The 25,362-nt window shown below is 40.9% G+C and overlaps 1 protein-coding gene across 2 annotated transcripts in view; it reads right to left on the bottom strand.

Moving 5' to 3' along the window:
• Positions 1-24,242, bottom strand: part of klf3.L (Kruppel-like factor 3 (basic) L homeolog) — a 41,641-nt gene extending 17,399 nt beyond the window's left edge. The window contains exons 1-3 of one of the 2 annotated variants that reach the window (XM_018229094.2): positions 24,083-24,242; positions 3,918-4,034; positions 1,714-1,800 (exon numbers count right to left, since the gene is read on the bottom strand). In XM_018229094.2, the coding sequence (XP_018084583.1) occupies positions 1,714-1,770 (57 nt within the window). In that variant the 5' untranslated portion in view covers positions 1,771-1,800; positions 3,918-4,034; positions 24,083-24,242. The remainder of the gene's footprint in view (positions 1-1,713; positions 1,801-3,917; positions 4,035-24,082) is intronic. The other variant, XM_018229093.2, reaches the window with a different exon arrangement.
• Positions 24,243-25,362: the final 1,120 nt, after the last annotated feature.

The following is a 25,362-nucleotide window of genomic DNA, read 5'->3' as shown; positions in this document are numbered from 1 at the left end:
TAGCAACAGTGGGGCCACCAGTTTTTTTTGTAATAAACAGCAGCAGGGTCGCCTTTTGATAAAACTCCAGACTGTTCCGTAATTCCCTTTAATAGGGAAAGTACATACTTGAACATTGTCCCACACAGACAACAGGGAATAGATTTCCACCTGGTTTTTGGAAAGTTACAGAAAAGTTACATAGACGCTCTCAACTAAAAACTATTGTTTGTTCATGTCTTACTGAACTCAGGAGTGCCACTTGCAATATCCCCCTCCCGCTTACGTGTGACTCATGATCCATGCCCCCATATTTATTACCCTGGAGTCATAAAGTCTGCTCCCCTTTAGTTACAGCACTGCTCATCCTTGACATTATCAACAAAGCAATTAACTGCCCAGACACAAGAAACAATGCTCTGGGCTCCTCTGGATCCTGTTCTTTTGCTTTAAGCGGTGATTCTTAAAACTGTACCTGCTCCCTCCTTACTGTAGTAAGTGGGTGCTGTAGTTATATTTCTTGACTTAGAGGCAGATTTAAACGGGCAGTAAACCCACAAATTCAACGTGAGTCTTGAGCTAAACATGCCTAATAGGGAGAGTGAAGCTCCTCCATGTTTGGTCCCTGCGAGGAAGTAGCTTCAGTTTCGCCATATTATTTATATTGATGTTGAACAAAGGGATATATTGCCCCTTTAAAAGTCAAAAAAGCCATATTGATTAAACTGATGTTGAACAAGGGGGTGTACTGACACTTAAAGGGCAAAATGTATTATGACCGTGTACAAAAGAACTGTTATTACCACTCCCTTCCACATAAAGAATGTTTATTAATAGCTTTCATGAATGGACTTTAATTTGAGAGCAAACAAGAAAGAAATGAGAGAAGAGGACAATTTCCATTCACTGTAATTTTTATCAGACCAACTGCTGCTATTACAAAGTTTCTTTTAAGTCCCAGAAAAACAGGGGCTAATTCCATATGATTTATATGTCAGGCGGATTTTTCTCTAAGTCACAATGTTGGTAATTTGATCCAGTAGAGAAAAAAACTGCCTTGATTTTTATTTTCCAAGGGTTGTACACAGTGGCACACAATGTACCTTGGTGTCAGCACATCTTGGGGGGGGGTCTCACAATGATATTTATAGAGCAGAGTTATTCAAATACTGTCCTCCATATTTTCCTCATTAGGCAATCGCGGTACTTGATATTTTATTGATATCATTTTATTACATTTTGTCCCCAAAATATTTTGGTATCTTGCCCATTATGTAGAAAAAGTTGCACAGGAATGGCAAAAGAAAAAGCTAGCTCTGGGAGATTCATCATTATTCGGAAAAACTGTGAGTGTAGTATATACTGTAGATTTGATTGCTTAAAATCCATCTGTCTTTCATTTTGAACAACCATAATGGGCAGAGGGGTGTATTTGCTGTAACTGGGCAAGGCGTGCGTGTGTTGAGAAGTATGGTTTGCACTATATAACTCAGTTCCTCATTTGGGATTACCCTTAGTGATTGCCACCTAATCCTGGGTGACATATATAAAAGAAGTTAATAATTGGGAGGAGAAAGTGAGGATATCCCTCGAGGGACATCAACAGCCATAGAAGACATATGCTATTGGCAAAACATTTATTATGGATTCCATCCATACACTGTTACACAAATTACTTGGATATAACAATTGTATAGCGACACTAAGCCTCTCTTACAGATTTACTGTGCTTACCATTGGTATAGGCTCCATGGCCTCTTGTTTGATAGGTACTGGGTCAAACATCAGCATAATTGCATGAAGGCGATTGCTGTGCTCTGTCTGAAACGATAGAAATGGTACAAAACATCAATATAAAGTCATTTGTTTAACAGTTTACAGTTGGTTAGAATATATTCTCTGCAGTGATAAAAAATAAAGCTTAAGGCATTATAGTTGCACATTGTATTTCTGTAATTTACTTGCTACGTAACTAAACACAAGGTGTTCTTTATAGGTTATAGGACATTTCAGCTTCTAGCAACCATTCAGCCCCCAAAGGCATTTTATTCAGAAATAATCTTACATGTAGAGTCTGAAATATATGGGGCAAATTCACTAAGATTCGACGTTGCGCCAGGCGCAACTTCGCCGCACTTCGCCAGGCGTAGTTTCGCCAGCGCTCCGCAAATTCACTAAAATCCGAAGTTGTGCTCAGGGGTAGCGTAAGGTTGCGAATTGCGCTAGCGTTGATTCTCTATGTAAAGCGAAGTTACGCTAGCGAAGGCTAATTTGCATACGGCGCCAAATTCAAATTTCAATGGAGGAACACGTATCTGCACTACAAATGCCTAGAAAACCTTCAAATCATCAAATAAAAATTTTATTTTGCCCTACACATGTGCTCACTGTCTAGGTAATTTGCCATGAGTCAGGAAATGTAGGGGGGAGGAAGGGGAGCCCCAAAAAATTTTCGATCTTTTTCAGCCTATCACCCATAATGTAGAAAACACACCAGCGTTTTTTGGGACTTAGAAAAAATTTTGACTTTTTTTTAAACAATCCCTATCTACTCTATTGCGCTTCGCCAGGTCTGAGGTGGCAAAGGAAGTCTAGCGTAAAAGGTAGCGTTCAGTACACTGTGCAAGTTAGTGAATTTGCGTAGTTACGTCGCTAGCGAAACTTCGCCAGGCGTAAGGGTGCAAAGTAACACTAGCGAAACTACGCCAGCGTTCGTTAGTGAATTTGCGCAGTAACGAAAATGCCAAACGCTAGCGAATTAACGCTAGCGTTCGGTGCTTAGTGAATTTGCCCCATTGAGTGGTGTAAGTTACATTAATTCTATTTTTCCTGAGTAAAGGGGAACTATCACGAAAATGAAAATTTAATATAAGCTTCATCATACTGAAATAAAAAGTTTTCTAAATACAATCAATACTCTGCACCATTTCTGAAATAATCAAGTTTATGTTCACTATCCCTCTCTCAGCATCTGTTTCTCTTCATTCTGTCTTCATACAGCAGTTAGATGTCAGATGGTCATTGATAGTTAGATCCAATATATCTTATAGGGGGGCGCCTTTTGCCTAGAAGATGTATTAGAGCTCACTCTATTAAAATCACCAGACATCATGTCTCTCTACATGCAGGATTTGTGCAAAATGATAATTAATTTTGTTTGTACTGGAATCAGTTATTTGAGTGAGCTCTACTATATCTGCTAGGAGATATATTGGATCTTAACTGTCAATGATTATCTGACACCCAACTGCTGCATGAAGACAGAATGAAGAGAAACAGATGCTGAGAGAGGGATAGTGACGTTAAACTTGATTATTTCAGAAACTATGCAGAACATTCAATTGATTGTATTACAAAGTTTCTTATTTCAGTATGCTGAAGCTTATATTAAATATATATATGAATTTTCTCAATAGTTCCGCTTTTAATCAACCTACTGACATATCTATGAACCCATCATAGTGTGCTCAATGTAGGTTTCTTGCACATGTTGAGAGATAACATGTTGAGACAGTAGTGGTGTAACAATGTAACTGTGCAAAATTGAGTGCAAAGCAGACAATACTCTCCTTGGATTGTAGGTTGGGGGGCAGTAACATGTAGTTACCTCATTCTTACAGAGGACTGTGCTCTGAGACTTTTAGTTAGATTTGCATGACTCCCTATTAAGACGTGGGAAAAGGCTCCTTCAGTTAAGATACGTGAATAAGACCAAAAGGGCAATATTGGCTCAACAATGTTGTGGATCCTGGAAAACATCTAATCAAATATGCAGTGGCACTCCTCATTAATGCCAATACTGTGATTCACTTCTTTAAAAGTAACCTGAGACAGACAGATTTAAAGAAAGCAAACATGTTCCTTGAAAGAAACGTGACCCATGAAATGAGTGGGTGGCTTCTCTTTTATGAGCCAAGTCTGATCATGTTGTCACTTACTGTGCAAAGCACTCAGGAACTTTCTGCCTCCTTGCTGAATTTATTGCACTTGTGTGTTACAGGTGGAAAATGTTCTGGCGTGTTCGAATTCTCTTAAAATGAGAAAATCGTGTGGAACTGTGGAAATATAACACATACCAATGCCATTAAAAGTTGCTGCACTCCAACAAGGTCTTACGGCCTCAACAAACGCAAAAAGATTATCGTTCAAAACTTTGTCTCTGATGGCATTAGATGTGTGTGTATTGTCAGTTTTAGCCTGGTGCCATTATGATCAGTTCCTTTTCGTGTCATTTTACTGATGTTTAAAATTGAAAAAGTGTGGAGAGCAGAAATCACAAGATCACCTTGAACTAGACATCTGCCATCCAAAGTGCCCTTGAGAAATTCTAAAATTCAGCACCTGTCACCCTACACCATCTAGCAGTTTACAAACTTTGTAGTACAACATATACTGTCAAATGAGTTAAATTAGTTATATTAGAATGAAGAACAACAGTGACATCCCATCTACACAATAACTGCAACTTTAGGGCTGGGAACTTAGGCTAAAATTTGTCATACCCTACCAGTCAGTAGATGGCACCGGCTAGTATTTGACAAGTTGCATTTGCAGCGAATATAAAAAAAAGTTGTTACATTAATCATATTTTTGTTTAAAGGGGTTTTTTAAAGTAACTTGCAGATTTAATTTTTGATTGTATTCCTCTCTGGTACAGATTAAGCATATCAAAGCTAATTGGTTCTCTAGCATATCTTCCGTTGGATGCTGGGAACTGTTCATAAGTATTGCCTTAGGGCAGTGATCCCCAACCAGTAGCTCGTGAGCAACATGTTGCTCTCCAACCCCTTGGATGTTGCTCTCAGTGGCCTCAAAGCAGGTGATTATTTTTTAATTCCAGACTTGGAGGCAAGTTTTGGTTGCATAAAAACCAGGTGTACTGTCAAATGGAGCCTCCTGTAGATGAGGAGTCCACATAGGGGCTACCAATAGCCAATCACAGCCCTTATTTGGCACCACCCTGGAACAATTTTCATGCTTGTGTTGCTCCCCAACTCTTTTTAAATCTGAATGTTGCTCATGGGTGAAAAAGGTTGGGGATCCCTGCCTTAGGGGCTTTTCCAAAGTTTCATGTGTGTGCCCACTGTGCCATTTGATGTCAATAAACCCATGACATGAATGTTAGAAAGGCAAGAGACCATAAAATTACCCCACAATACAGACATATACAAGTCAAGAACATAGAAGCCAAAGAGTAGTATTTGTGGCTTCATTATTTATGTACTGAATGTGAAAAAAAACCCGTCATTGATGGAATTTTAAAAGAACATTTTCAACAGAATTTCTCCACTAGTTATTTTAAAATAAAAAGTAGGGGAAACGCTAAGTTAAACTTGGATAGTCATGCTTTCTTATACATTCTTCATCTGTTTCTATATTGTTCTCATGTAAGAAACTTAACGAACTAAAGATAACGGGTGAACTTAATGAAATGTTAAGGATCTTTATCCCCCCATTGATATTAGAAATGCAGCTGAACCCCCTCTCTTTCTGAACAAAAATTCCTGGGGGTGGGGACTTCAGATCAAGCCCTCTCCAAGATAAACAACTATTTCTGGACTTTACGCAGTTTGCCGTATGGGGTCCTCAAGTGGTTGGACCCAGCAATTTATTATAAAGCAAGCATGTTCATTTTTTTTTTATCCTTCCGAATACAATATCCAAGCACCATCATTATTGTGGTTTTAATTGCATTCCACCAAAAACTTAAAGCAGTTATATGATGATACTTCCAAAGTGATACAAGTCTGTAGACAGAAAATAGATGAAGCTGTGCCAATAGTTGGTGTTGTTGGTCCATGTTTGAGAGCATGCTTGGGGACAACTGGAAGTGGTGTGATTGTCCTAATTTTTCATAGGGTACTGTGCTATTCCTTCTGTATTGTTTTACTTCTCCCTCATAAGCTGATATAGCTTTAATTCTCTTCCCCATAGTTTAATGCTTTTTTAACCTTTACAATAACACAAACCTCATATACTGTATTAGTGGTTCAAATGCTACTTTTGGGCCCAAAAAGTTAAAACAAACTGTGGACCTAGTCTTTGAATTAAAGCAAAGCTAAAGTATATTTCACATAATAGAACCCCTATACAAGGCCTAATACCTAACTGCATCACCCAGGCTTTCATAATGGACCCCCAAACCCCAGCAGAACTGAGCAGCAGGTTTGGCCATATGATATTGCAGCTCTGCATTGACCTCTCTGTATGGGGGAACGGAGGCCCCTATTGAGAGTATTGGTTGATGTAGCTTTGGAAGGGGTGGAATTTTGTAAAATACTTTTAAAAATCACCCAGAAATGCTTGAAACAACGATGGAAGCAAAATCACAATGCAACCCAAGCTCCCATGGCAAATTAAGCAATATGTTAAGAAACACATAAAATATATCCTATATATAAGATAACACTCATCCTTTTGTCAGTATAAATCTGTTGTACTCCAAGCTGATCCCTTTCTGGAGGCTATCTGTCATGATAATGATCCTCAGGGGTTTTGGGAAAATCAACCATCAGCTGAAGGCTGGATGAGAATGACTGGGGCTGTAATTCACAGCAGTCGAAAGGGCCATGAGCATGACATTGAAACTGGGTGGGAAGAGGACAGCATTGTCTAACTCCAGAAACAGATGTGCGCTTCCTGTCACATGCTAATAAATGTATTTATAACCAAACTGATTAAAAAGGAAAGCAAGGAAACCATGATCTTTGCAGACATACGTTTGTAATTACGCACAGAAACTGCAGTACAATGGAACTCAATTGCTTTGTTTAGGAATAATAAAAAGTGCAGAACATGGCTCTTGGGACACCGCGAATGGAAGTAGAAGCACAAAATTGTTTAAAAAATAATATCCACACAAAACTTATTTATGATCCTCTTCTGCTTTTTGGTGGTTTTGGTTTTATATCCAGTTGCTACTTCAGCATAAGGACTGGATATTGTTAAAGCTTTAATTTGGTTAATAATTGAATGACCAAAACCGCAATTCAGCTTGATCATTTCTCAATGTGACAGATCAGATGGCATGATAACGTGCCTTGGAAGCTATTGCAAGTAATACTTCTGTATCCCCAAGAACATCCCTTGCTGCTCTAGACATCTTGTATTGACATTTTGGCTAATACCTGTAGTATGGTCCTTCCATAATGGAGGAACAATGGAAAGCTGAAGACAACTTTTCTTACACCAGACATGATCTCCCCTCCCTGAAAAAAGATCTAAAGGGAAATTAACTTTTAAAACGCTGTAAACAGTAGTATTCTCGTGGCTTGAATTTTAGATAAAGTGTCATTTTAGCAATCCTAGCAAACAGGTAGCTGTTTGAATGGCAGTCAGAATGGAAGATGATTGGAGTTGATCCGAAAGATAAGCCTGGTTTCCATTATTAGGGTCAGCAATTCCCAACAGCCAGAATGCTGGTTAAGATGTTTAATAGAATAGGTTTATTTATAATATTATGTTGCAATTTAAAGGTGAACTACCCCTTTACGTTGACTGGATCCAGGAAATTACACAGCATTCCTCAGGGTGTTTTGCTTGGGGAGATATATTGGTCACCCGGGCACTAGATTTTATTTTATTAAGCAATTCTGGTATAGACTAATACACATTAAAGCTTTAGGTAGGAGATATTTTGCCTCTGTATAATACTGCTTATTTTCTCTGATGTTTTTCATTGAGGAGTGAACTTACTGTAGCATGATTATCCATCTGCTGTTAAAGGAGAAGGAAAGTCTTCTTACACTTGGGGGTGCCAAATGTTAGGCACACCCATGTGAATGCATTTACTTACCTGAAACCCTGGTTGCTTCTATCAGCAGAAAACTTCCCCCGGCCCATGGTTATACCAGTGAGCACCATGAAGCAATCCTCTTCCGGCTTCTTTCTTCTCGCGACTCTGCATGCGCAGTGGAGCGAAAAGCCAAACTTTAAGAGTCAGCTATTTCGTTCTACTGCAAATGCGTCTGCCCTGGGAAATTTGAAGAAAGGAGAAGACGGAAGAGGATCGCTCCGTGTTGCTCACTGGTATAACCCCGGACTGGTGCAGTTTTCTCCTGATAGGAGCCAGGGGTTTCAGGTAAGGAAATACAATCACTTGGGGGTGTCTAACATTTGGCACCCCCAAGTGGAAGAAGACTTTCCTTCACCTTTAAGGGATTCTGGAAGTTAAAGTTCATTGAGAATTCAAGGATACAGCTTGACATCCTTTTTCTAAAGTGGTTACCTAATCTTAATAAATCACAGGTAGGTCACCTTTATTTGGTCAAAGCAGTAAGATGAGAAAAGTTAATTAACGGCGACTTGGACTGTAGAATTCTATCACTATGATACTTTAGAATAAGCAGTGTTTGCAACCATTAACCACTACGGCCACTGTAGTTAAATCTGTAGTAAAATCTAATAAAAACCAAATACATCTGTGTTAACGCTCAGACCTTTAGGCATAGGATATCCAATATATCCCATGTTTAATGTAATTTACTCTCTACCCCATACAAGCGAGCTGACTCTTACAACTGGGGATTGCCAGATGTTGGTGTGTCAGGGCTTTGGGATCGTCTGGTTCAGAGCACAGACCTTGAACATCAACAATAAAAAGGAAAAGGGGGAAGAAACGGTCCCCCTTCTCTGACCTTTTTCTAGAACTTCCTATGGAGTGTTACATAGGGAAGTTTTAGGACTTAACCACCTCGGAGCCAGTGAGATCTGTAAATCATTACAAAGCTCCTCAGGCCCCTCTGGAACTCGAGGGTTTAAGGTGGATACAATTTGCTGGAGGAAGCTGAAAGAAAAATCTGGGGATTGTGCGAAAGAACTTTGAGTCAGGGCTGTGGTGTATATACAAACTGAAATTGGCAAATACTGTAGAAAGGAGCCGACAGAAGGCAGAGATAACACCTAGACACTTTGGCTAAACTCACAGAGCAGGGAACGTATCTCTGTGCACCTTGATAACAGTGTCATAAAAACAATTGATAACTGCTCACCTTAATGATAACGGGTGGAATATGATCAAAAAAATATCAGACTTGTCATCCCTTTAGTACAGTGTATATTTATATTGGCTTACTGCTCATCTAGGGAAGGGCTACATGCATTCAAATGCAGCAGGGTTTATAGCTCTATATAAAGCTTGCGATGCAGTTTACATGACATGATTAACTATCATTTATGTATATGCATTTATAAAATAGTTTTGTGGCGATGGATGCATTGAAAGCACTTATGCACTTTCTACTCTTTATTCCCGCACTTTCTCCTCTTTATTCCCCTGCGGGACACTGCACTCAGCAAAATGCCTTTTTCAAGGTTGTAAATCCAACGGCAGATGCATGAAATTGGATCTGTATGTGGAGAATCTTATTTTTGGTACTAGAGATGAAGCTGAGGAAGATATAAGCAGGGTCCAGTGATGATCAGATTAATAGGATTTGCCCATCTCAATGGCCCACTCACTGCTGACAGGTCTGACGGGTTGCCTGTGTGCAGCCACTACTGGAATCAATAGAACTGGTGATATCAACTGATTTGACAAAAGGTTAGACAAGTTATTATGTGAACAAATGTCCATGTATAGATTTTATTGCTATTTTGGATCAAGCACCTGAAATCCCACCCACTTGAAATTTCTGCATAAATGAACAATTGCAACAGGTACTCGCAAGTCATAAGTACTCACACCCCTAGAGAAGTTTGTCGCTGATACCTTTGATATTAAAAGCTAACGATTAACAATGTGTGTGTCACGGCCGGCACCCAATACCAGAACAGGTGCCAAGTACCCTGGTCTCGGCTCGGCTTCACCAGTAGTGTGACCACCGTTGGGCTTCGGGAGGAGCCCTCAGCTTACTTGGGTGCCACCTGGACTTAACGAGGGGTACAAGGCGAGATGTTCTGGCTAGCAGAGGGGCACGGCAGGTAGATAGTCTTTTAGGCCGAAGGTCACGGTACAAATGGAGCAGGCAAGAGAATCGTCAGACAGGCAGGGTCGAGGCAGGCAGATATCAAGAATCGTCAGGCAGGCAAGGGTCAAACCGGGTAATCAAACAGATGGGGTCAGGCAGAAAGAGTAGTCGAGATGCAGGCAAAGGTCAGGATTCGGATATCAGAATAGTCAGGAACAGGCAGGGATCAAAACCGGAATAACAGATACAAATTTCACAGGAACAGACAGCACAAGGCTTCAGGAACCACCAGAATCAAGATTCTATCACGGGCACTGGCTGGGAGTAAGAATGGGCCTTAAATACCTCCAAATTTCACGCCAAAACGTGCCCAATGTGCGCTGGTGTAATCGCGCCAGCGCGCCTCTACCTTTAAGAGGCGCACAGGAGCGCCGCGCGCGCCCTAGAGAACCAAGATGGCGCCGGCGCTGGAGGCCGGAACAGGAGCGCGGCGGCGTGTCGGCCGTCCACGCCGCCGCACCACTAGACCACCAGGTAATTTTATTACAGTGTGCTTTTTATTTGGCAAATGACACTGTAGTATTGCTCTTGAAATTAATCCTATATATATTTATTATTACTTTGTCACTTATGGAGTTAAGAAAGTTGACATGATCCGCGTTGATATGATTAGATGGAATTACAGTCTCGGGTCTCTGAGAACAAATGTTCCACAACTGTTTTGAATGTAATGTAAACATGGGCTCACTTCTATTCTGCTCTCGCAACATTCAGCTAGTCTTGTGGACTTCTGCCAGAGCTCTTGACCAAACAGAACGCAGGTTATGATAAGTATTGTGTTCACACCCGTTGGGTCAACATGAACACCGACTGTTCTTTATGCAAATAAGGGCAGGTGCAAAGGTACAAATCTAGGAAAATCCCTGTGATTTTATAAGGCTTCAGCCTCCTTCCTGCAGCTGGCAGCCCTATGACAGCACTGAATGCCGGCTCTATGAGATTATAGGGATTTTAGCCCTCCAGTGCAGATGAACTACAAATCCAAGCTTCACTCAACAGCCTACTATTGTGAATGGCACACTAGAATCAAAAACTGCGATGACTGAGAATGGACCTGCCATTCTGTTTTATGTTATGAATACCCTGGGGCTGTTTGCCTATCTCTAACTAATTTTGGTTGGTAGCAAAGAGTAAATAAAATATTTATTATTTATATTTAATAAAAAATTATTTATTAGTTACAAAGAATTGTTTTTACTAAATTCTAAATTCTGCTAAATTCTACAGGGAGGTTGTAATGTAAGTCCTAAATGTGCATTTTGCAATGAAATACAGGTATGGGGCCTGTTATCCAGAATCCTCCGGACCTGGGGTTTTCTGGATATTGGATATTTCTGTAATTTGTATCTTCATACCGTAAATCTACTAGAAAATCATGTAACCATTAAATAAACCCAATAGGCTGGTTTTGCTTCCAATAAGGATTAATTATATCTTAGTTTGAATCAAGTACAAGCTACTGTTTTATTATTACAGAGAAAAAGGAAATCATTTTTTAATACTCGGATTATTTGGATAAAATGGAGGTTATGGGAGAAGGCCTTTTTCCGTAATTTGGATCTTTCTGGATAACGGGTTTCTGGATCCCATACCTGTATTGTTATTTGTTATTTACACAGATACTGCAAATTGTAATTATGTATAACACTATTTTTAAGGCCAATTATGGCAGCATATGTGTAAATATGACTGGGGGGTTATTTACGAAAAAAATAAAATATTAAACTCAGACTAATTTTACAGACTCAAATCTAATTCGACCAAACTTGAATGTCAGGAAGGCAACAAACATCTCCAAATTGGTCCCTGGACCTCTCCCATTGACTGATACATGAATTTGGCAGGTTTTAGGTGGTGAGAATAGTTAAATTCTTAAGGGGCCAGAGTAAGATAAATCTGGAAAATCAAATTATAATTTAAAAAAAAAAAACCACATTGAGTTTGGATAATTCCCTTGTCCAATTTGACAGTTTTGACCATAATAAAATGTGACCCTTAATAAATCTGACCCTTGATGTGTGGAGATCCAAATTACGGAAACATCTATTATCCGGAAAACCTCAGGTCCCCAGCATTCTGGATAATAAGTCTCATACCTGTATATGATATTTCAGGCCTAAGAGTGGCCAGATCGTGCACAGATCCACTTGTTGGTGACCAAGCCAAATACTTTTAGGAAGAGACAATAGGGACAAGTCCTAACAAATTGAATAATATTCCGACATGGCAATTGGGATTTCTCATCTCAGTGTAGAAAAGGCCCAACTAATTCTGCTTCGCTCGCATATTACCCCTGACAGGCTTTAAGGAAGAGGGAGGGCTGGGTACAGAGAAAATAGCAATAGGATCCCTCCCTTAGACAATAGCATCCCTTATCAGAGCAGACTGCTGTCTGGTTTCCTGTCTCAAGCCTCTGCATTACCGTTTTGGAAGAGTGAAATAGGGGGAAGGCAGTGAAAAGGAACAAAGTAGATATCAGATCCCTTGGCAGAAAATATGCAGACTGGTTCCCTCCTTCAAGGAGAGCTATACTCAATAAAGGAACAAGGGGCTCACTTGTCTGCTGCTGCAGCACCGGAAAATAGTCCCAAGTACTTCTTTAGTATGTGTATTGAAAAAGGAAGGTTTGGAGTGGTGCAAAAATACTACAAAAAAAAAGCAAAGAGAAAACCTCACAGAATGTGCAGCTGTGACCTGAAGTGTATACATAATGGCTGGTCGGGGCTAATTTTCAGGCTTTCTCTTGAAAATCACTCCAGTTTTTGTGCTTGCGGGGGGGGGGGGGAAGCTAAAGTGAGGTCAGGGGGACTTGTGGAGTAAAAGGACAGTGACACTTTTCATTCCTCACTAAGAACCAGCGGAATTCTTTCTTAGCGGATGTTGTAGTTAACCGCTTCCTTGCCTGCTGTACTGTTTCTGTTCACAATCAAATGCTTTGGGTATTATGTACAGGGATGGCCGAATTGTTTCGCCACAGAAATGACGCCCGTGGACTTATATGTCGTTGTGCGCCAAAAAAAAAATGACGCGCGGCAAAAATTTTTTGACACCCATAGACATTAATGGGAGTTGGTGACATTTGCGGCGAATTTTTGACGTAACGAAACTGGTCAAAGTCACCCAAGCCTAATTATGTATTAATATAGTTCAAGCATTATGATAATGCATGAACTGCTTTCAAGGCATCTTTATACTGGCCTGCAAAGTACCTACTTGGTCTGAGGATACCCCGATATGAGGGGCTATACATAGGGGTACATTCACTAAAGGGCAAATTTAGGACTTGGAAGGCTCCACCACACTTCGTGCCACTTCGTCAGACATTTATTCGCAGCGCATGTGCTAACTCATCAAAATGCAAAGTTAAATCTTGGCAGACGAACGCTAGGGAAACATTCACTAAAGGGCATGAGGTATAATCTGGCGAAGCAGACTCTGGAGAAAAGGGTAACAATGGAAAATTCGCGCTTTGGTGACTTTGCAGAGTAACGATCTATCGCTTGAGCGAAAAGTTGTCTGGTGAAAGGGCACTAAACTTTGTTAGTGATGTATTCTTTCGCTAGCGAATTGTCCTCTACGCCTGTTAGTAAATTGTAATGTCTGGCGAATTTTCGCTAGTGATGGTCACTTCGCCCTTTAGTAAATTTGCCCCATAGTATTGACATACAGGGTTTTAAACTTGCCCTATCAATAAACCACCTAGAATGCATGATACATGGATATTAATCAGGATCGTTGTTGAATATTACTTTGTCAGTATGTGAGGCCTGCTCTGGGCAAAGATCAACTTGGCAAAGAACTTGGTGCCCCATATTTAGAATGCTGTGCTTTGATTATCGGTCATACTCACATATTTTTCCAGTTATAAAATTATTTTACTACACGGAAGGAAAAAAAAATCTCCTTTTAAAAAGATCATCCGTTAGGGAAATACTTGTACAAATGATATTGCCTAGTAAAGCCAACCAGGCCTCCTCTACATGTGGGTGCGTCTGCTATCATTATCAACGGAAATGTTCAAGCTTCTCTCGACAAGGGCAAGCACTATGTAAGCTTCCACACACATATAATAGCAAATAGCATTATCATTGCAAGCCTTTTCAAGCCAAAAGTGGGTGTAAAAAAATGAAAAGTACCCACACATGTTACAGCTATATATATATTATAAATGAATATGTAAATGTATTTTACTTTGCCCTTTCTTTTACATAAAGTTATTTGTTACACATTACTTTGTGTGTTTGAATGTTTTCCTTATGGGGCCACCCGCAGGTGTATTCCCTGATCCCATTGGGTGGAGGCACTGCCATTCCCAGTACCCTTTCACTTTGCAAAGGGGACTCAGGACCATTGGTAAGAAAAATGTGATGTATAACCTTTGGCACAGGGGGGTGGGCGAAAAGGGGTTACACAAGCGCTTTTACCTGCGATAGCATCCATTCCGAGGCGTTATGTCGGATGTGCCGAGTGTAAGTTAAGTAATAGGGATGGCGAATGTTGTCGATGCGTGCATTCGTCACGTCACGACTGTTGGATGAAGACGCAATATTCAGTGTCTGCAGTAGTGTGGTGTCGGATGCATGAAGCGACAATGTCCGACATTCCTATTACTTAACTTAGATTCGGCGCATCCACCATGAAGCTTGCGATTCATTTCAGCGCTTAGGAATGGATGCTATCACAGTTAAAATCGCTCATGTAATTCTACCCTTAGGACTGAATCGCATTGGCCTATATCGGATCCATTATGATCTGATTGTTGTGCCCTAGGGCCCACGATCGGATCAGCCCGATATCGCACACTTCAATGTGGGCATATCCGTGGAGAGACATCGCCAAACGAGTGGATCTTTACGTCTATGGGCCACCTTGACAGTTCTCATAGGCAGATTTTTGTTGCTACAGTTTTCCCCAAGAAAATTGTGCGGATGCAGAAGTGGCTGAGGGCTGCAACATCAGGAAAAGAGCAGGACATGTAGAAATGATTGACATAGTATTTACAGGCACAACAAACAAGTGAAATGGTTAACATTCCATTCATGTGGCCTCGAACAAACAAACAAAACAAAAAAAAGTGCTGTGAGAGTTTAGGCAGTGCTCCTGTCAGCGTTCTCAGACCTATATTGTTCCCCTTTCTCTAAAGAACTTCCTCTTGCCCTCCCTCAGCAACACAGTCCCCCTCCAGCGAAGGTGAAGGGGCAGCTCTCTGGGAGCCTCACCCTGGTTAGGAAAACAAATCTGGAGCCTTAGCAGCAGGGATTGTGAGACACTTCCTGAGAAAATGTGGAGGGGTTTTTTAATCCCCCCCTGTCCTGCTCAGTTACTCGGTCACCTTTCCTCCAGAAGGCTGATAAGTTATACAGTCTCAGATAGACCAAGGTTAAGGCTTTTTAAGAGCCTGAAAATTCTTACAGGTTAAGGAAAAAAAATATAGGATAATAGAAAATAGTAGTAATAATTGTAAAGTTGTTTGCATGATAAATATAGTTACCGTTTCAGTCAAGGCAAGTAGACCTAGGCCTTACTTATATCCAGAATAAACATTAATGGGGGAATGTAATAAAAGTCGGTAATGGAAAAATATTAGCAATGCGAAAAGTTATGCCTTTGCGCTAATTTAATATAGCTTTTTCGAACCCGGAAACTGTTTAGCGACCACTTCCGACAGGGGAAGAAGGTTCGAGAATTTTATGGTTTGCGTCAGTGCACAGTGAATGTAATAAAACTTCTTACTGAAAAAGTCATTAGGTTTGCTCCAAAAGAATACAACACCTTCAAGAAATTCTTAAAAGAGGGCAATGCACAATTAAAATTCGCAAAATGAAATTTTTTTGTCTTATTTGTGCAAATTGTTTTGCTCTTTGCGACTTTTATTACATTCTCCCATAAAACACTGAGGGGTGCCAATTAGTGATGGAAGAATTTGTCCCGTTTCAATTTGTCAAAAAATTTGTGAATTTACCGCGGACCAACAAGAAACGCATTGAAGCCAAATGTAAATTTTTATACATGCGCCTATTTTGTCCAAATGCATTTAAGTCAATGGGCGTCTGAAAAATGTTGACGCGTGAAAATTTGTATGTGCACGATTATTTTGACATGCGCCAAAATTTTGCCACTGGCGGCAAAACATTGACATTCCCCCATCACTAGTGCCAATTTCTGGTGTACTTCTTCCATATAAACCTCAGTGGCCCAGGGTATTTCTATTAGAGTACCATACCACCCTGTTTAATCTTCTTCCTAAGCACATGCCCCCTGCTGCCTACCCCTAGTTCTAGCCATGGTTACTGCTCGAGGAACACTGTGCTACTGTATTACTGGTTATGCAAGAGCAAGAACAGTAAACCTGTGGCCCACCTGATATTATAACACCACCCCCAGAAACCCACAACAGACTTTGGCTGTGGAGGACCACAGGTTGTCCATCTTTGGGTCTAGGAGTTGACCATGGACAGTACTGCACTGGTTCATTGCTGCCTAATTTGTGTTTAAGTCTCCAAGACCCACCAGCAACATGTGGCCTGCCCCCAAAAGCCTGAACGTGACTCTCTCACTGATTACTTTAGCTGGTTCCTCACCACAGATACTGCAGAAAACGCCCACTGCTTTGGAAGTACGAGGAAGTCATGAAAGAATTGTGGGAGATGTACAAAATATCTGCTTATTTAGCAAGTTTGGTAATCAAACAAAGGAAGGGGTGGGAAGGGAAAGCTGGTGGAGACCTGACTTTCAACCACAGCTGGAGATAAGGAGGTGGGTGGCTGGTGAACAGTGATACAGAGGCACGCACAAAATAAAAATGTGCATTTTTGTTAATTAATGGGTGGTGGTCATTTTTAGATGAAAAAAGACATAGATTTTGTAACTGCAAATCCCTTGTCTTGTCTGTGACTGCTGGTAATTGTTGGACATGACAAGTGCCACTAGATTGTAAGCTCTATTGGGCCAGTCCCTCTTCTCCTCTTATATCAGATATTGCATGTAATTCTGTATGTTCAATGCATAAACCCATTTGTTGTACAGTGCTGCTGAAAGTGTGTTGGCGTTTAAATAAATATTTGTTCATAATAGTAATAACAGTTTGATGTAAACCATACATTAAATAATCCTTTACTTTACCAAAAAACATCAAAATACGTATTTCAACCTGCTGCCTTCCGTAAGCTGCTGGACTGCAACTCCTATTTCCTATGTTTCAACCCAGCAGTAAAGTTACAGTAATACCCTGCTTCTATCTTCTATTTATGAGGCACGTACTGTGCCCACATTATACCATGCATGTATTATGTACAATTGTTGGAGCTGACATAGTGCTTGCCTCAGCTGCAACACAGACTGCAATACAACATACAATATCAGGAACAGCTTATTTGCTAAAATTGGCAGAATAACTGCTTTCTATTTAAAAGTCACGCATAAGAGTTTGCCATACGGGTAACACTTTGTTCCTCTTCCCAACTCTCTGCAATCTGTACTGGTCAGCAGCATAGTCTATATTTATCCCCTGATATAGAGAACTACCCCTGTTAGCCATCCCTTAGCTGTGTAACCACTTCATATTATGCAATCATTCCCATCAGCCCCAGTAGAGCTTACAATCTAATTCCTTATTGTCCCCATCCCACACACATACAGCAGGGCCAGTCTGATCAGAAGCCAAGTAACATTCCACGAGCCCACACACATACAAGCGCCACCCAGTGCCCCGAATGGAAGTGAAGCTTAAAGCCCCATCACAACAAAATAATAATGGCTGTCATGCCCAAACCCTACTTATTGCTTAGTTCAGTATTTATGTGTCTTCTTCTCAGACAGCTGCATGTGCGATTCTTTGTTCCTCTTTCAGTGGTCTGTACCGGTCAGCACTACAGTTTATTTTTATCGTCTCATGGCTCCCTCTCCTAGTCTTTATTATGATTCATTTTCTATAATTATCTTTTAACTGTATGCAGCTTCATATTATAACAATGTAATTATTCACATCAGCCCCTGCCCCATTGGAGGTTACAGATTAATTCCTTACCCCCACCATGTGTGCATACACTCACTCTAGGATCAACATTTAAAAGAGACAAAAACATGAACTCAAATAATAGTATAATTAGATAGATATATATATATATATATATTAGTACAATAATATTAAACATAGTTGGGAGATGTAACCATGCGTGTACCCATCAGTAGCATGAACCACTTTAAATGACCGAAATTCCAGTGCCTTTTTTCCCCGCGTTTTTTTAAGGACACAGTTAATATATCTGTTTCATTAAGAAATCATGAAAAAATATGTAATAGAGTTTTAAAGTTATTTGTAAATATCATTGCTAATGAAAGCAGAATTTCTCTGTATCCCTTTCTCTTCTCTGGTTCCAAGTCTGACTCTACAGTGTAGCATATATCTGTTCTTCTCTAGCTGGCTTTCAGCTACATTGTTTCATGAGTCAGGGCCAGAAATGCAGAGAAAAGAAACACCGAGACAGATACAGGTATGGGACCTGTAATCCAGAATGCTCAGGACCTGGAGTTTCTACTAAAAAATCACTTAAACATTAAAACCCAATGGCATCGTTTTGCATCCTATAAGGATTCCTTATATTTTAGTTGGGCTCAAGGCTCAGTTTTATTATCTCAGAGAAAAGGGAAATAAGTTTAAAAATGTGAATTATTTGATTAAAATGGATACTATGGAAGATGGGCTTGCCGTAATCCTACACCTGTACTTCTTTCAATAGCAATTACATTTAAAAACAACTTTAAAAAGGACATTTCGTTTTTGATTTTGTTCCGAAAGCAGCAACATCAATGTTAAATATCTTTAGCACGGGTGTTCTTGTAGTCCCGGAGTTGCCTCTGCTTTATATAAATATATGTGATGTCTGATGAAATGATTCCTTCTGTGCAGGAAGGAGGCTACAAACTCAGCAGTGTGTTTAAGGAGGCCCACGGAAGGGGTTAAGCAGCAGTGCATGGAGGTGTGAACTCTCTGGGTGGGGTCTGGGAGTTGCTGGGGCAGTGACAGGGCTTTGGCCTGGACCCGTGATTTGAAAACAGCCTAAAACAGGAAACAGCACACATATGCCACTTGGAATGTATGACGCAAGCCCCAGCCTTGAAACAAAGGAGAGGAAAGAGTTCAGCTGGTGGAGCTGGAGACGAGGCACAGAGAGACATTTTAGTGAGGAGCCTGAGCTGACCGATATTCATGAGCAGCTGGAGTCACTAAATACAACAGCAGCAGCGGGTGGAGGTGTTTGCTCAATGGGTGTGAATACAAACAACAGCATTATAGACTTGACCTGCCCTATTTACAATTGCACTGGGAGGTGATTTCGTTTTTTTTATGAACCGCACAAGCGAGCAGCTGATTAATATGCCCCGCAAAACGTTAACCCCTTGTTATAAAAAAGCTTTTCTTTTCAAAGACATGAAAGCTAACGGCAAAGCTGTACTGAAAGTTGTATTTGTAGTTCAGTAAAGTTGTATTTGTAGTTCAGTAAAGTTGTATTTGTAGTTCAGTAAGGGCTGGTTTTTCTTGCGCTCCCCTGCGTTGCGATTTTTTCCATTCAGCAGAAGGCGAGCGCAGGACTAGACGCACTCATTTATTGTGAAGGGAGCTGTACTCACACAGATGCATGTAAGAACCAAATGTGGGTGGGACGCAGCATGTTGCATTTCACCTGCGTTCGGCGCGTGCATGTGTCTGTGTGAGTACAGCTCCCTTCACAATAATTGAGTGCGTCTTCTGCACTCCCCTGCGGCTGAACGGAAGAAAGTGCAACGCAGGGGGGCGCAGGAAAAACCGCCCTTGTGTAAGATCCTAAAGTTGTAGTTCAGTAATCGTTCATAGGTTGGCTGTGTCTAGATTTAGGCCTATGGCAAACCTTGAATTTTGGTTTCAACTAGTAAAGGGCTGCGGAATAAACACTATATTAAAAAAAAGAGATAATAATAATGAATAATCCCATAGACAGTGAAGTACCCTGTGTAGCTTTGGATCTGCATTTTTCAGAAGTTAAATGCGGGTTTAATGGTACTTACTATTGCGCTCAATAGGAAAGGATTAGTGGTTTGATCATGGATGCTTATTGCAGAGACTGTAGCACTGCCACTGACCTTAATGGTTACAGGAAAGAACATTAAAGTTGAAAAAAAAATTGAAATATTTGTGCTCCCAAGCTAAGAAACAAACTAGAAAAAAATAGTTTATCATATTAGACTAGGTGCAGGCTCTCGACCGACAGGTAAAACAGGATGTGCATTGGTGGTTGAGATGCTGCTTCATAAAACCTAGAAAATATTTCAGCTTCACACAGTTCAATATATCATCAGAATTAAATGTGCCGGCCTTTAAAGGGACAGCAACACGGTTTTTGCATTCTGCAGTTAGAACTTGGCTGGACATGTTGACACCATAAGCCTTTACTGATTACTTCACTTTTATTTAATAAGTTATAGTTAAACTACACAAGAGAGATGTGTAGCAGCTTTTGTCGTAATGGAGGCTGGATCTTTTTATGTGTTTATGTGTTTTGTGATGTAGATTGCCAATGAGAGATAAGGAGTTCTTAGAAGATATAGGTGGACCATACAGATTCAGCTTGCACATAGGCATGGCTTGGAAGCCAGAGAAGAGCCCTACAATCTTGGTATGTGGATAAAGAGAACATTAATAAAGTTCATGGAAAACAAATAAGGGCCCTACACACTTAGTATGCAAACAGAGAGTTTATGGAAGCCAGAGAAGAGTCCTATAGACATGGAACACACACACAGAGTGCCTGGAAAACAGAGAAGGGACCTACAGACATGGTGTGTGAACAGGGAGTACATGAAAGCCAGGGAAGGGCCCACAGACTCAACACACTAAGTGCCTGGACACCAAAGAAGGGCCCTACAGACATGGTATGTGAACAAGGAGTTCATGGAAACCAGGGAAGGGCTCTAAGCTCTCAGTATGCAGACAGAGAATGCATGGAAGCTAGAGAAGGGCCCTATAGACTCAACACAAAGTGTCTGGAATCCGGAGAAGGGCCCTACAAACTCCAAAGACATACAGAGTGCATGGAAACCAGAGAATGCTCATACCGACTATGCACGCTGCCTGTAAGAGAACTCTGTTATATATACAAATACTTGTGCCACATTCCACCAGTGCACAATGAAGTAACACTGACAGCAGTGACAATGCAGTCCAAGGATATCAGCGCTCAGACCCTATTATTTCTTATTTTCCCTGGTTACAAGCAAAACATTGCGTTGCTTTCATGATAGAAAACAACCCGATCTGTCAGATCCTTTTGATTTCAGCTGCTTACAACTGAATCAGTATCAAGCCGAGTGTTGGCTAAACAGTATCACACTGTATGTCTAGATTGAACTACACTTCCCATCACCTCAGCTGTAATGCCACAGATACCTTGGGCCACTACAGAATGACGGTTACATGACAAGCATCACTGCTCTAGTACATAAAGTCCTGTTGGAGTTGGCCTTTTAATATCAAGTCATCCTGGCTGTAAGGTTCAGACTGGGAGTTTTTCATTACACTAATTAATCCTTATGTATAGTAATAAGTAAACATGGGTGTACTGGGAGCTGTAGTCCACACATCACAGAGATTGCTCTTCAGTCTCTCATTCAGTGGAAATTAAAATCTAATTCCCCCTGTATGGCCACACACATAGTAGGGACAGATTCATCATAAGCCCTTTAAGATACCAGCATAATTTGTAATGTGGAAGTAAATCAAAGCATCTGTGGGAAATATGGAGAACACACAGACTCCATGTAGATTGTATCATATTTGGAATTGAACCCAAGCAGCTTCCATCAATGCACTGGTGTGTGGTGGGGTAGTTGGTCACATATTGATACTGTTAGACCAATCAAGTATAGGCAGATTATACGGATACCTCATGAATACTCCCAAAAAAGCCGATGCAGTCTGATGACCCCCAAGAATGCTTGGTGAAAAAAAAATCAGCCAACCTGGATTTATTTTTTGGCCAATCAGCCATGGCAGGCACAACAGGGGAGAGTCACAATTGCACTGACTATTTCTTTTTCTTACTAACTGTATAACTTGAATGATGGTATCTAATGTCCCAAAGAATCATGTCATGTCAATGAAACAAGCCATTAGAGTTTCAATTTCCCTTTACAGGTCTCTGCTTCACTGTGCGGCTCCACTGTAGGGCCCGGATAGACCCCCCTTCTCCCCCTTATAGACAGCTCTGATGCAAACACCTCATCCCGGCACAGCGTCGCCCACATGAGTGAAGGACAGGGTGAGGACAAAGTCTGCTTTTTTTAGTTATTACAACATCAAATAGACAACAACTCCAAACTGGAAAGATAGTCAAGTGATAAAAATCAAGTGCAAACATAAGCCTCAAAGCACAGTATCAGAGGAGCGAAACCGCACTGCTACCACATTCTGTGTGGGACCTTCCACAAATGGTAAAAACAAAAGAAGTGAAGTACGGTCTCTGCTTTCCTGGCAGGTACGAGAGGATTAACCATAAAGGGACGACTTGTGTCTGTAATGGAATTTGCTTTTAAACAGTATATCAAGACATATATGCCCCATCCCTCTCATTATAAACATGGAAAAATAAATAGGCATTTGTCAAGTTTTTTTTATAAATATGTTTCATGCAGCTGTGCACACAAACACACACAGGTTAATCTTTGCTTATCAGTATGTACATGTTAATATATACACATTAGCGATCGCTGATAAAAGTTCCAAGGTACTCTGTTGTGTATCTGCCCTATGACACATTACACAAATAGCTTGCAATGCAGTCACAGGAAAAAAAACCTGACTTTTTATTTATTTATTTTTCACGCCGGTATCATTCCAGCTGCTACTGAACTACAAATCCCAGAATCCTCTGACAAACGAAATCTAAGTAAGGGTTGAATGGGATTACAGTATGAAGATACATAGTGAGATGATTGCTGATTTCAGGGGTGAAATCACAGGGTCATTAAACATTAGAATTTCTATTTATATGAGCCTCCCAGCATCCCCTGACTGCCTTCAGGATCCTGCCCGTTGTTGCTGTTCAGAATGAAGCACAACGGGGTACCCCGTATCCCCTACCGCTGAATCAGTCTATGAACCAGGCATGTGCAATCAACTAACATAAAACTTATTCCACCAGGATTATATCTGAACAACTCTCTAAATCTGAGAATAGTTTAACAAGCCATTCAGATGAGCTTTTCATGTATTTTTACTGAAATTGATACTGATTTCTTTTTATTTAAAAAAAAAATCCATTGTTTCCCTATAATTTAATAATTTGTTAATATAAAGAAAGTGTACAAACAAGGTGTGAATATATATTCACTGTATATACCAGTATTTGTCCAGTGCGACATACTCTATAAACAGTAGGTATTCATGATGAATGATAATGATGATTGAGTAGATCGAAGGAAAGAAAGTAAAAAATATTTAAAAAAATTTCCCAAAAAAATGGAAAAAAAAGAGAATTACTTAGATTAACGCTGGCTGCCCCATGATAATAGTTGATTTTTAGGTTGAAATTCCATGAAAATGTGTCCCTGTGACACAGTGATGGCCTTTATGTAAGCGAGAGATTGGCCGCACCACAATGAGTGTCTGTGAGACAGTGGCTAGTGGCTGCCGCTGCTCAGGGTCCCAGGGCACTGACAAGCACTGTGTGCTCATTTAAAGCCCCTCGTCAATCAGTGTTTTGTTAAGCAGCCTGTTCCCGCATAGCATTTCTCCGGAATGAAACATGGAGAGACCAATGTGCACCCAGCACCGTGTCAGCTGATGGCAACTTCAGTGTGTCCTGGGAATCCTGCCCACCGCAGACAGCCAGGTGATTAGTGCCAGCCGGAGAGGCACAGACTGAGCTCCACTCAGTAGTCAGATTCCATCTCCCCAACAGCAGGTCATGTGTCTCCTTAATCCAGCATGAAAAGAGGTCACATCCATAAGCACCAGGTGACACCAGCCCCCCATCCCAACAGACCCAGCCAATAATGACCCCCACTTGTTACCATATACCCACCACCCGCTTCAGTAGAACCTCCTGAGCTACAGGTCCTACAACTAACAAACAGCAGCACTTTGGAAGAAAGACACTTACTGTGATACAGGGAGAGGGGGCAGAAAGTCAATCTTCTATATCCTCAGATAAATATTCCTATTATTCGTCCTGTAGTGAGCAGGGAATGGGATGCTTAGTGCAGAGGTCCCGGCACTAGCTCAGCTTTACTTTGTGTTTCTCACATGAGCACAACGAGCCGGTGTGTGGCTGCTGAAGCCTCAGGGTTAGGGACAAGCCTCTAAGGGATGGGAAATTCAGCCAGGGAGGGAGGGATAATCAGCAGTGCTGAACACTAGCAACAGCCGGCAGGGTGGGGCAGGGCAGCTCCAGCCCCATGGGTGGAGGGTGGATTAGGGTGGAGGTTTTGGACGAGTCAACATTGACACTTTCATAAATATATATTTACAGAGCATGCAGCCTCACCCCTTTTGCTGCTGCCTCCTCCCTTCCTCTACAGTCCTGATTAAAGTCTAGGAGGCTGCAGAAACCTAAGAGCAAAGGGAATCAAGCTGAGCTCCAAAGTTTCCTCTTTAAATCGAGTTACTCTTTCACCCCCAAATGGAGCACAGCGACGCTGATCAGCAGCTCATATTTCCCACACTCTATGGGTGGCGTGAGGATCGGGAGGGAGGCAGTTGGATTATTTTAAAGGTAGAGTCTGCCTTGTAGGACAGTAGAGGTGCTGCTTACTCATAGGTAGTTCTTACTGAGAGGTGCATGGAACAGTTGTGAAGCCCAGCAGTGTATTCAGTGCCTGGGATCGTCAGGGGTAGGTGCTGATATGTGAGGATAACTAGCAAAGCAAGTTATAATTAGAATCACTTACATAGGGTGTACTTGCAATTATAAAAATATATGTTGAATTCATTTTGTATTCTAGTTGGCAGCTAGCCAGCCGGTCCTTTTTGTATGTGACACAATAGTACTAAAAAAAAATCTATTCTGCATACGGCAGCCTTGAATGGTTTTGCTTCTTTTATCCGTCTTGTGGCTGCTGTTTGATAGCAGATTGGGAGCTATAAATGTGCCTCAAAATGTGCCCAGAAAGTGTGTTTGGGCCAAACCTGACATGCCAATTCACATAAGAAATGCAAGTATATGCTACCAATATTATTTGCCATTTACTGTTAAATTCAAGGAAGAGTAAGTTGGGAACAAATTGTACCACTTTTATATCTCACCCTTAGGGGCACATTTACTGAAGAGTGAATTGTGGGTTTATTGACGAATTTTCTCTAAAAAGACAGTTTGCAGAGACAGCGCCTATTTACTAGAAGAAAAGCAGCACACTTTGCTAGCGAATTACCTTGTCGCTGGAG

Source organism: Xenopus laevis, chromosome 1L (genome assembly GCF_017654675.1).
Source record: "Xenopus laevis strain J_2021 chromosome 1L, Xenopus_laevis_v10.1, whole genome shotgun sequence".
NCBI lineage: Eukaryota > Metazoa > Chordata > Amphibia > Anura > Pipidae > Xenopus > Xenopus laevis.
The sequence above is the reverse complement of the archived record's forward strand: the minus strand, read 5'-3'. Positions and strand labels throughout refer to the sequence as shown.